Genomic DNA, 13,488 nt, shown 5'->3' with positions numbered 1-13,488 from the left:
AAGATTCCACACACTCATGTGTTTGGATTAATCATGTATTCCATGGTATGTAAAACAACCAGATATGTCTAATACTCCCAAGCTGTTGCGAGTATAGATACCAAAGTGATCAAAAGTACTGATCATGGGACAATAGTGAAAAAAAAGGTCATCGAGTACAAAATTAGCACCGATGACATGTTTTCTCGCAAGTGGAGATCATGAAGAGTTCGTTGTAAAAGGTTACATCGATACAGTCTTCATCATTTCTCCATGCGATTTTCGATTTAAATTGAGGGTTTTGTGTAACACACAATATGGTGGTGCAGTTAGTTGGAAATTGTTCCAAACAAGTTACTATGGCGAATTCTATAATAGAGGCGAAGTATGTTGCCGCTTTAGAAGCGACAAAGACAAAGATGTTGAATCATGTAGTTCAATCAAGAACTTGGTATGGTTCCAAGAAGGCTTTGGTCAATGGGACACTATTGCAGATAGTTGCTCCATAACTCAGTCTGAGGAATCACGTTTCGACCAATGATTCACATATATACAAAGCCAAGTCCGCACAAAATATGAATTTTGTGAAAGCGTGAAAACGCGAGGATATGCAGAGATACACACGGAGCTAAAATTGTCAGATCCGATAGACATCAGGCTATACCACATGCGAAGCATTTTTTTACACCGGTATGCCCTAGGTGTAAAGTGCATTAGCATTAACTAGATTATTGACTCTATTGAAAGTGGGAGTCTGTAGGAGATATGCCCTAGAGGCAATAATAAATGTTATTGATTATCTCCCGGTTCATAATTATGTTTATGTTCCATGCTATAACTGCTATGGTTCTCGAGTCTGCAATAACCACGAGGCTCGGAGGAAGACTCATATGCACGTGTGGAATAATAAATGGTAAAATGTATTCCTAGTCTGGCCTCTAAGACCAGCTCAAGTGTTGCATGATGGTTCTGTTTTCCTGATCATGGGCATGTCTATTCCAGTAACCTTGAGGGCACAATGTTAAGAGAACATTTGTGTTGAATCGACCCGGGTTGATGTTATGCTATGAGATTCATTCGTCACAAGTTTAATGGTACATAACACAAAGATAGTTAACGTTTACATGATTCCTTAGACCATGAGAGTATCGAGTTTCTTCATGCTTGCTTCATGAACTTTGGGGTTTGTTAAACGTCATCCGTAAATGGGTGGCTATTACGGCGGCTTACGGGTTCATGGAAAAGTATGTCAAGTAACTTGATAGCTCAAGATTGGGATTTGCTCCTCCGATAATGGAGAGATATTCTCGGGCCCTCTCGGTGTTACGGTATCCATAATCGTCTGGCCAGACACCTTGTGATTTGATCACTGGGATACCGGAACACGGAAACGAGAAAAGAGAACAAAACCGGTAACGAGGTAACTTGCATGGTGGACAAATTGTTCGTCCATGGGGATGCAATAAATCTCACCTCGGGTGTTTGTGACATATCGCGAAGCAACAGGAATAGCTCACTGCAACTGGAGGTTCACTCGAATATTCATTCGTGTGGGTATAGGGGTCAGTATGGGTGTCCACGGCTCCGATGTTGATCATTGATCGGAAGGGGTTCCGGGTCATGTCTATACTTCACCGAACCTATAGGGTCACACACTTAAGGGTCATCTATCTGCTGAATACTAGACAGGGAGTTTGAGAGAAAACCACCGAAAAAGTTTCGGACACCGAAATGTTTCGGACAGCGGAAAAGTTCCACAGACAGAGGTCATCGGATGAGTTTCGGGATATACTATTTAAGTCAAATTGGTTTCGGCACATGCCTGATAATTCTTGAAGGGTGCCAGAGTCATTCTGGAAACTTTCTGGAATTTTCCGGGATAAAAGCTGGAATTGCTCCGGAGCTGTCGGAACCACTTCAGATGCTTTTCGCAGATGAAAATCACTAATCCGGAATTGTTTCGGAACGCACTGAAAATTATTTTAGTGGGTACTGAAAATGTTCTAAGCACACATAAACATTTTCAGTTCGAACGGACGCTGAAAAATGTCATCGTGAATAGTGAAAGTGCTTTTTGGGATATTTATGGAAAACCACCTTTTGGGGCTTTCTCCAAAAGGCTTCTAGAAGGACTTGGGGATCAAGGAACCCCTTTTGGGGGGCCCCATGAAGGTGGGACATTGGAGGGTGCAGCCCCTCCATGGGGCTCCACTTGTCATCCCTTTATGCCCTTTATGTGTGACATAAAGTGTGGGCATTTTGGGTTTTTTCATGTGTCCCCTACCCCTTGGGTTTTGCTATAAATAGAGGTGGAGAGGCACTCTCCACACTCACTCTTTCTCACATACAAGTGCCATTGCAATGATCTGGCTTCTCTCTCCCTCCCCGCGAAATAGTTTCGTAGAGCCGAAAGGTTGCCTGGGTTCCGGTGGGAACTAGTTCTGGACGGCGAAGCCTTGCCGGATATATAACACCGTATGTGTGCAACTCTGTAGAGAGATCGTAGTTTCTGTCTTAGTTCGAGAGTGCCTCCCGAAGGGCTGTCCGTGTGACCGCCCGAGTTTCAAAGGTCCTCCCGAAGGGCTGTCCGAGTGACCGTCCGAGTTTCGAAGGTCCTCCCGAAGAGCTGTCCGCGACACTGTCCGGGGGACTGTTCGACCACCTCCCGGAGGGCTGTCCGAGGGGCATATGAGGGTATACATCCTCGCGGTTGGGAGGTTCTAAATCCTAGCTGCGGGGATCTGCACCGTCGATCGTCATCGACTCTACTTCCGCTGCGCTACGAGTCGGTAACGAAAAAGATCAAACCTTGTATGCAGTCTCCATAGTGGTCCTGTGCTGGTGCGTAGGTCGAAAATTTTTGTTTTCTGCTACGTTATCCTACAATCCTTTGGATTAGGGAAGATCTACCTCTCAAGACCCCATCTCTTTTAGAGATTTGGAAAGAACTCATCATTTACCTTTTCCTTTTGTTGTGTGTGGATCTTGATGTACGTGTAACTCTCTATTGAATGCTATTAGTGTATATGTGATGTGAACCTTGTTTTTGTGTGTTTCCTCCTGAGATCTATGTCTTCTTTGTGATTTTACCCTTTGTCACCTTCAAATTGTGAAGATTGAGACAAGCCTAGAGACTTGCCCTACATCGATTTCCATCTCTTGATGATTGACCTGGCAAGTCAAATAGTTGAACAAAACCTTGGCATGAGGATCCAAAAGTGTCTCAAATGCTCTATAATTAGGATTTTGTATCGATCAAGGATAAAAACACGTCCCTTGTGCCACCACTCATTTACCGACACCAAAGATAAGAAGAAACAGATGTTTCTAATTATCCCATATCACGATTATGTGACATGCACATCGACAAGGGTAACAAAACAAATAAAGAGTAACCACATGGTTTTAGATACGCGAACTCCACATGGTTTTAGATACGAGAACTCCACCGTATTATTGCAATTTTGTGATTTTGTACCTATCAGGTTTTACATTATGGGTTGAACTTTCACCATTGATATTAACTAAGAAAATATGAGGTATATGCTAAAAAGGTATACTATCGGATTTGTATTCAAAAGACATCTCCTAGTCCTACCGTATAACTTAAGTGACATACTAGTTTATATTTCATTTGCTAAACTTTAGATGTAGGTTTGACACAAAATACAAGGGGTCCAATAAACCAAGACAAAGGGAGCAGAAACGACAGCTTACTGTAAAAATAGGACTAGATAATAATAATTCAAGAGTAAAAGAAAAAAAAAGAGTAATGCATCGACTTCTCCATGGCAAATTCACGGTTCCAGACAGATCAAAAAAAAAGTTTGTATAGATAGCCACCTCAAACAAGCATGACACAGGTAAAACAATGTCAGGTGGCATAGCATTAATGATAAAAACAGTAAGGTGTACGCTAGCTACGTACATATAACTATGAAATATAAAACTCCAATCAACTTGAACAAAACGGTGTAACCTAATGGCCCCCCTTTTATTTCTCTTCTAGAAAGATGAACATGACAAGCAAACCTACGCTCTGCCCAAGCTATATAGCCGCAGCAATATCCACCTAGTTAACCATTCGCTATGTTCTCATCATTCCCATCTGTATTGATACAGCCAACTTCTAATGGTATTCCTCGCACCTTTTCCGTCCAAGCTGTATAGCCGCAATATCCTATGGTCTCACACCAAAACCTTGCAATTCCACACACAAAAAAGGAACCGAAAGGGTTCTTCTAAACTTGCGAAGCTATGCAACAACTCAGATTATCTTTGGCTAGATCTGCGGCTTCGTTTCACACATGACTGGGTTCCATTGCTTGCTGCTCCATCTGCTTCTCCAACTCTTCTGTAGAACAGCACGTAAGCTGCACCTGACTTCACTTCTTCCTCATTGATGGCAGAAACATGGCTATCATCAAAATTGTACCACCTGTTCTCATCCAAGAGCTGCACAAAATACAACTCCCCGTTAGAATTCTAGATTACAGCCAACACACAGGCAAATAAATAGCTCTACAACACAGTAGAAGAACTAGGAACTCTGGAAGACAATGTGGTAAGTTTCTATAACTGATTTCTCCTCTCTGACAATGCAGATTAAATGAATATATGTGCTTAGGCAGCATAGCTAGCAAAATCTGCTATATATACAATAACGAGATTGAAAGAGCAACTAAGTAAGCATTGCAAGAATAACTGCAGTTAAAGATAGAACACCAACAATTTAAAACAATGCATTAGTATGATACTTCGGCCCCTACTTCCAAATACATAAGGACATGCAATAACAAGTTGGAAGTCCTAAGAAGCTGAAAATGTGGAAGCATTCCGCAATATTACTTCCTCTGTTTTTGTATACAAGGCCACTTTGTTTTCATGTCATACTTTGACTTATAATTTTGGTCAACAAAATATGGCTTATATGTCATCAAAAATGTGTCATCGGAAAGTTCTTTGAAATGTGTATCAAATGGCATGCTTTTTGTGGCATACAACTCACATTTCAATAAAATGGTCAAAGTTGGACATAAAAATATGAAGTGGCCTTGTATACAAAAACGGAGGGATTAGAATTTGAGGAAGTAACCTTTTTGGAATAATTAAAAAAAATGAAGTAGAAAATAACCTTTATGTAAGCAGTATAATGCCCACTCGCCATGCTGCCATAATGATTGCTAACAGCATACAACTCATAAGTTTGACGCTGAGGTATCTTATTAGCAATGTAGTTTGTCAAATCCAAGTCATGTATTGGGAAATTAACAAAAGTTTCCAGCTTATGCTTAGTTGACCTACTAAATGAGAATCTCTTCAAATGAATAACTAACACTTCTGGTAGTCTCCATAAATCAAGCTTTTTACTAGCTTGCCTTTGCTCCTTGCACCTCGGACAGTACCTAATTCAATTAACATAACTCTGTTAAATTAAAATGTAAATTTAAAGTTCTAGACACTTGAAAGGAACAGTTATAGCACGTGCCTGTTATAAGATATTTCTAATAATCTGTAATGGGCTAAAAGTGATGCTTTCAAGATCAGTGCACAGGAAAATAATATAACAACCATGCAGCGCCATTATTTTCTGCCTTGAAGAGGACACTGGTATTTTGATTTTCCAGTTCTTTCTCATTATATAGATTCATATTCAGCAATGCAAGGTATCCATGAAAATACTAAATCCTAAGCCTACGAGTGAGATTATATCAAGTGAAATGCAAATGCAGATAACATAGCTACTACTTGACATACTATAACCCCTATGTCGACTGAAACTGAATATCAGCTAAGCTAGAGTTAGCAACACTTGCATGAACAACATATTTGCAAACATCAAAGGTATCTTCAGGGGGGCAGTATTGAATACTAACCACATTTCTTCAGGAACAAGTGGTTCTTCTCTCAAGAAAGCATCCAAGCATGCATAGAGTGAGAGAGGTTCACCACGGGTTCTCTTGGCGGGAGGAGCATACTTAAACACCTCTGGAAGGTGCTCCAAATGGTTAGTGTTCAACTTTTTAATATCTAACTTGGACCAGTTGACAAAAATAACAGTTGCAACCGAAGACTGCGGAACCCTGATAGCATAATCAGTTTGCTCAATCACTGTGTTGCTATCATCAATCAACTGTAGCTGAAATTTGCTGCTGTCAGTGTGATAGCTTTGTGTTCTTGTGGAAAGAGAACTTTGAACTGCCGAATGTTGTGCCACATGATTTCTGAACATGGGCACAAGCATTTTACGGGCCATCTCATGGATATCAGAACCGGTGACAGTTTCATTGCGAGATATTTGTGCAAGAAGAGGAACACCATATGGCTTCCAAGAGGTTGAGCTGCTATTGTTTCCAAGGTCCCTACAGAAGCAAAGCTATTATTTAAGAAGAATTTGATGCACAAGACGTGCTTTCCCACTATTGCATGTTAACAGTTAATGGAAATGGCATATGTTGTGTTTGCTGTTATATACAGCAAGCAAGCAAATTACTAAAGCTATTGCCCTAGCAGAATAAAAATGCAACTTATGTCTTTTTTTCTCTTTGCTTACAAGTCTTCACGGCGATGCACAAATTGAACATAACTTGCCCTTTTTTCCAATCTTGGAAGCCTATAAACTGCCAGGTGATCATCATCTTTAATTGTAGAAAGCTGGAGCACTGGATCCTCGAGAATAAGATGGATCCTATGATTACGTATCTGCAGATAGAGTACAAAGAAAATAGATTTACTAACACGATGAAATACAGCAGCATATGCTTGTTACAAAATGGGTATTTTGTAACAAACCTCGGCGATTAGAAGTCTCTCTTCATTTCGAAGCGAGCATGCGTTGCTGAGTGCTTGGATAAGGTCCCTGCACCTACCTTGCTTGGGTACACTTACAGTGTATGGTATTGGTGGAGCACTCCCATCACAAGTGAAAACCACAACACTCATGCTCCGCGTTGAAGCAAATTGTAGAGGTAAGGAAAGATACATGAATGGGTCAAATGTCACTGAAACCTTTCCACATACTGGACAGACCAAAGTTGACTTGTACTGCCCCTGGAAATTAAAAGGTAACATTTAGCAAAAATACCTCTGCCCAGAAGTCAGAGATCAATACACCATAATTTCATGCCAGACGTCTCAACCTTGTACTATTTCACAAGGCTTTTTTAAGCGCTAGGCGCTGGGCGAGCGTTCCGCCTCGCCTAGTGCAATGACAGCTTAAGAGGCGCCTAGGCGCGCTTAAGCATTTTGTACGGATAAGGCAGCAAGGGGCGGCTAGGTGCATTTTTCAGAGAATACAGGCTCTAAACTCTGTGCAACACTAGCCCAATAAGGCTCATTATGGAACCCTAGCTTGCAAACCCAACCGAACCATCTATGCTCTAATCTGAACCATATGTCTATACTCCTCTGTCTCTTTCCCTTGCCTGATCCCCTTCCAGACACACACCGATGGTGGCGCTGCAGCTCCTCCACTGTCTGCTCCCTTCCAGGCACGCGTCAATGGCGGCTGCAGCTCCTCCTCCGCAACTAAATCTCTTTCCCCGCCTCAGTCCCTCTTTCCCCACAGCTGCCTCTCTTCCCCATGGTCGTCGCCTCATCGGCGCTGGAGTGCCTTGTCAGCCGCCTAATTCACCGCCTAGGGCCAAAACAAGGCGTTTTACCTCCGCCTAGCGCATAATCGTGCGCCTAGGAGCACCTAATTTTTCCATGATATTTCATTCTAGCAACATACTGCATTGGCTAGCAATGGAAAGCATTTGACCGTCAACAACATAAAACATAACAGCCAATAAGAGGACTGTCACACTTATTGCAGAACTCCCATCTCATACGCGGAAACAGTGGAGCATACATTAAACATGGGTGTATTTCTGCTACCTTGCTGCATATCAGAAACACAAAAACTGCAAGAACATGCACTAGCATCAGTTGTTTTTCCATAGTCTGTTTTCACTCTGTCATGGGGTCATCCAAATTTAATCAAAATATCACTTTAAACTGACAAAGGTGCAAAAAATACATAACTACTGCAAGAAACTAAAACATGACCAGAAGGCCATGAACCACCTCTTTACAGCATCGAGCAAAGCGATTCGTACAGATTTGGCCATTTTGGAGTTGAGACTAACCTGGCATACATCAACAATGATAGAATCATTTCTGGCAATGTGATTTGCCCAATACTCATCAGCAACCTCTTCATCTGATCGTCCCTCAGCATCTTTGGATTTTAAGTAAGGTCTATGTTTCACACGGTTCAAGTCTTCATGCAGTCCATCCAGGAGGAATGCCAACAGCTCCTGGAAGTATCAAGATACAGATTTAAGAAAAACTGCAGACGGATAAGGAGTTGTCTAACGAAAGAATCAAACCTGTGAATCGTGTTGGTTGTATCCACTGAACTGAGGTGCAAACCGAGACAACTTTGTTTTGAATGGTCGTGGAGACACTGGCGTACGGCTAGGAGCCCAAAGTTTTCTCAGTAGCTCTCCAAAAGCTAATGCAAGTTCACCCTACAAGACTACCATCAGATCTCAGTAAAATTAATAGGACACATAGATGCAAATGATCATGAGGTCATAAAAAATATAACCATATTACAAAAAGCAAAGTTATTTCTGCATTAACAAGCAACATTGATGCATTAAAACTTCAGCATGTTCCACAAACCTATTTATACCAACTGTAATGTGTAAAGATGTGAGATCTCAATGGAAATAAACATGAGATTCTGTCTCTCCAGCAAAGAAACTACTTCTGGTTTAAACACAAGTATGTATGCAATAAAACTAGACAAAGCTGCTGTAACAACAGAAAGGGTGCACTCTGTCAGATGCGATGATGGTATACAGAAACACACAAACTTCATCCTCTTAACTGACAAATTTGTTTTAGTGAAAAATTTGTGAATCTGAACCATAATAAAGATGAAGGTACAGGACACAATAAACAATAGCAGTAAGACTACAGTGGTGAAGGTACGCAATGCCCACAGAGATTCAAGGTAAAATTAACTGAATCTAAAATATCTAAACAGGACGCAATTTTACTTCTGTCGCGCTAGAAGAGTACTTACCACCATACCCAGAGGATTGTGCCAATTAATTTCACAGTGGTAATCTTCACGAAAATATCTAGCAAACTCTGGTGTGTGCACAAGACATTGTACAGCACTGTTCATGAAACATGTGTTTCCCAAGTTAAGTAGCCCAGTAAGACCTGACGGAGATCCCCTGGTGGTCACACCAACAGTACCAGGAACATTATCCAAGTCACCACTGGAAGAGCGCAGGTACTGGCTTTGCATGAGACTCGAGCTGTAGCTTCTGGAACCATAACAGAGTGATGCTAAATTCTCATTCGAGAATCCTGATTTTGACGCATCTGTCATCAAATAAGTTGATGCGCTTCCAAAATAATCTTCTTGGATCGAACTCATGCACGCACCATCCAAACTACCATTTGCATCAGTGGTGACTTCAACGAGAATCTGCCATAATAATATAAACAGTTCGTAGTTAGGATCATTTACTCTGGAAAGGGACACACATAATTGCCCTACAAATTAGTATCATTACCACCCAGCAGAAAGTGACAAGAAGTCAAAAAATATTTTTGAAACAGCTCACGACTACCAACAATGATGTAAAGTCCAGTTCTCACATCTTGATCCATTTGAATGTTGGCATCATCAAGAGTTTTCTCCAAGTTATCCATCAAAGCATGCTTTGTTCGACCATAGTAGTCCCAGATGCACACCTACCAATAACAACCATAATGAGTAAGCAAAACTGATACGTGCAGTAAAATCCATAGGAATAGACATTTGAATACAACAGCTACCTCATCTGGTACCAAATCAAAAACCTCACACGCCTTCTTACAGAGCACATCAACTGTAACCTGCATGAATTTTCAGATTGTAAGTTTTTACGTTAATTCACAAGGGTTCATCTAGTCTACTTTTACAATGAGTAGTGTCATTACACAAATTCTACAGAAATGTTTCTGTATAAAGGATCTATCATCTCATAATTTACATAATTCATTACTATGAATAAATGGAAATGAAATTATTTTATATATTAAACAGTGGACAAAGATATAAGGGCATACCCTCTTGCTTATCCTTACTACAGCTTGCTCTCCTTTCGGCATCAGAAGTAACTGCAGACGTAGAGGATAAACTTCTATGGCTAGATCAGTTTGAGACAAGCCAGTATTGATTGCTTTTCTTGGTAGTGTTGGCCCTCCACCATACCTGTTAACGGGTTTTGATAAAAATGAAAAGGTTAAGCTAAGTTAATACGAACAAGATTTCAAAGTTTACTGTGCCAAGCAAGCAAACGAAAAAATGGAAGCTCCGCTTGCCAGAGAAGATTTCAACTTCTTTTTGTCGGATAGTTATACACCACAGGCTATGAAATATGTCGCTTCCAAACAATCGTTCTACAGATAACAATACAATGCCTTCAGTTCTCAAGAATTTGCGCGACTAGGATATTGTGACCAAAAACCATTTGTTCACCAGTATCTTCATACAATCATTTTAGAAAGAAATATATTTGGTTATGTAACAAATAGTTGAGTCAAAAAGGGAGTCACAATATAACTTTCTAACATAATGAACCGAAGTTTGATGCTTCACTTAGCATGACAAATAAAGTGAATGAATTTAGTTTACAGTAATACAGGTAAATGGACTGACTGTAAACAGCCCGATGAACAATTAATCCATAGAACCAAATAAGGTGGCACAAGAGCAACGATAGGTCCATATTTTCAGACAGAGACACGTTGCTTTGTTGCTACCACAAGAAAAACAGTATCACGTAATTAAATGCACAGTGGCATTATATTTTCGGAATCAGATTCGCATTCTGAACAAACGAGACATACCAACTATGCAGCTTTTCCCAGACTTGCTGAGGGAGCAATATATAATCACGGCCTTCAACCAAGGTATCATGTAGCTCAATCTGCATGTCGGAGACTTCAGATGCCATGTCATCCAACAAATTTGTATTGTCAATAGCTCCTGGCCTTCTAGGAGTATTTGAACCGAACTCATGATGATAACCATTACTTGGTACACCAGCCAAATCATGAATAACATAGTCAATCCAACTTTGCCACCACCTATTTGAGTCAACCAAGAAACATATATGTCTAAGATCCAAAAGAAGAATACAAAAATGACACAGCAGATCAGGATCAGTCAAACATAAGGTGTGAATGCTATGTAAATCTGTATTTCAGATGATGCCTACAGAAACATAGTTTCGATGACATCTATCTACACTGTACAGCCAGGTATTACCTCCGTCCCAAAATTCTTGTCTTAGATTTGTCTAGATACAGACTAGACAAATCTAAGACAAGAATTTTGGGACGGAGGGAGTACATAACACGCAAATCAAAGGAACAGCTAAAGCAATTGTATATCAGAATGAAAGTTGTCAGAAGCTACCTGTCATTCAGCAAGGGTAATCTCATATGTTATATAGGCATCTTACAAGCAGCCTAAACTATACGTACTGAACAAATGTCGGAATAACATGACAACAGGTCAGAAGATAGCTAACGCAAAAAATTGGATGCTGGCCAAGATTGAAAAGGTAATAAAATGAACCAACTCACAACGGATTGCCAGGTCATAAAATGTTCAAACTAGCAATCTTGCACACTATAGACAACAGAACCAGACTAAAAATCCTGCCAGTAGCACTAAAAGCAAGGAGCACCTCCCTCGAATCTGCAGCAGCTATGCACCCTAGACGGATAAATCCAGCAGCAACTAGCACCGGCAAGAATCGCCAAATCCAGCTCCTGTCCTCATCCAATATTACCTCAAATCGCTCTCCGTAAGGACCTTCCGTCCACCCAAACAATAGCAGCAAGTGAATCTAAAAGAAACAGTATCCACCCTTGCGCACTGCGTCCCTCAAAACAAAGCGCGAGACAGACGGCTGAACCCGAGACCGGATCGAGAAGCAGGAGAAGGAAGCGGGCAGGGGACCTGTTTGTGATGAGGAAGAAGATGTCACCCTCCTTGGCGTGGGCCTCCGCGGCGGCGGTGATATCTCGGATGAGCGCCATCTCCTCCTCCGCGGAAAGCTCCGGTGCCGGCTCCGACTCAGTAGTCTCCATCGCCGACACCGGCGAGGAGCCCTCGGGCTAGGGTTAGGGTTGGGTTCGGCTTTTCCTAGGGCGCGGGTTGGGTTCGGCTTTTCCTAGGGCGCCGCGGGTCGAAGCGAAAGGTTTGGCTTCCGGGGACACTTTTGTTTTATGGGAGTAGAGTGGAGGCGGCGGCGGCGGCGGTGGTGAACGGCTATGGCTGCGGCGACCGATGGTCGTGGAGAAGCGGAACCGATTGCCTTTTCTTTCCGGCCTCCAGCGAGCGAACATTTGGTCATTGAGGGCGTGTTTGGTTGCCACTTCCACCCACCCCAGTCTGGCTCAACGAGGCTTTGTTTTGTTTGGTCGTCTGTATCTTGTTTATCTGTATCTCTACTTCTCTACTACTGTACTATTGAAAGAGCAAACTTGAGTACCTCTAAAACCACACGACATTAGATCAATCAAACTAACTCATATCTGACAATCCATATTACATCAAAGATCAGCTGCACAAATTAACGCTCCAGATTAAATGTTCTGCCAGGCAGACTCTACGCCCCCCGCGATGCGCGATCCATCCCAGGCAAACAAACCTCCGCACATCAAGCCGCTAAACGCATCATCCCCTACCCCCAACAGCGCCCCGCCTCCCTCCCCACCGCCGTGCTCCCCTCTCCCCACGGACGCCCTCCCCGCCTCCGTTGTTGCCCGCGCAACGGACGCCATCGTTGCGGTCGCCGATCCGCTCAAGACCCCAAAGCACGTCGCGAGGACCTGGAAGGCCACCACGGAGCTGACGCCGCTCCCTCCGGGCCTGCTGCACCAAGGAAAAGCGGATCGAGTGGGGCGCGGAAGGAGCCGAGGTCGGCACGCCGCCCTCGCGTGGGCGTGTCGGCGGCGAACAGGGTGTCCCCCAAGAACCGGTCGTGGGCCAAGAAGACGGTGATGTCCCATGCAGACGTCGCACAAGTTCCTGGTGGCAGCATGATGAGTGGGCTCAAGCAGCGACCCGGCGTCAGCTTGACGGCGTGGACTGTCAGGATATCATCCTGATGCGTGGTGATCAATTCAGTCATGGTGAGAAGATGAGCTCTGCTCTGCTATACTCAAAAGTGTGCACCACAAAGGAACGAGAAACTCTGAAACTGTACATGGGTCAGTGATCTATGGATCAGTTACATTTCGCTTGATCGTTTTTTTAATCTTTCAAGAATACCAGCAGTTGGTTTCGTTTTCAAACTAATTAGGTAGATATTTGTGCAAGTTTATAGAAATTTGTCATGCTTAGCTAGCTGCTCTAGCAGTCAGTTGAATCTGTGTTTAGGTTAACTTTTAAGGTTTGGTCTGGCACAACTATATTTCAACGGAGGTAGGAGACACTCACGAGGC

General features: G+C 42.4%; 1 protein-coding gene across 1 annotated transcript; it reads right to left on the bottom strand.

Annotated features, from left to right (window-relative positions):
* Nucleotides 1–3,843: 3,843 nt before the first annotated feature.
* LOC109764500 (ubiquitin carboxyl-terminal hydrolase 5) lies at nucleotides 3,844–12,460 on the bottom strand. Its single transcript, XM_020323307.4, has 13 exons — nucleotides 11,999–12,460; nucleotides 10,879–11,118; nucleotides 10,096–10,240; nucleotides 9,823–9,882; nucleotides 9,643–9,738; nucleotides 9,056–9,469; nucleotides 8,352–8,492; nucleotides 8,109–8,279; nucleotides 6,772–7,029; nucleotides 6,533–6,681; nucleotides 5,856–6,341; nucleotides 5,114–5,384; nucleotides 3,844–4,434 (listed from the first exon to the last, which is right to left on the bottom strand). Exons 1-13 carry the CDS (start codon nucleotides 12,127–12,129, stop codon nucleotides 4,252–4,254), a joined length of 2,745 nt encoding a protein of 914 aa, XP_020178896.1. The 5' UTR covers nucleotides 12,130–12,460; the 3' UTR covers nucleotides 3,844–4,251.
* Between the last annotated feature and the right edge of the window lie 1,028 nt (nucleotides 12,461–13,488).

Source organism: Aegilops tauschii, chromosome 4, assembly GCF_002575655.3.
Source record: "Aegilops tauschii subsp. strangulata cultivar AL8/78 chromosome 4, Aet v6.0, whole genome shotgun sequence".
Lineage (NCBI taxonomy): Eukaryota > Viridiplantae > Streptophyta > Magnoliopsida > Poales > Poaceae > Aegilops > Aegilops tauschii.
Note: the sequence above shows the minus strand (reverse complement) of the source record. Positions and strands in the feature narration are given on the sequence as shown.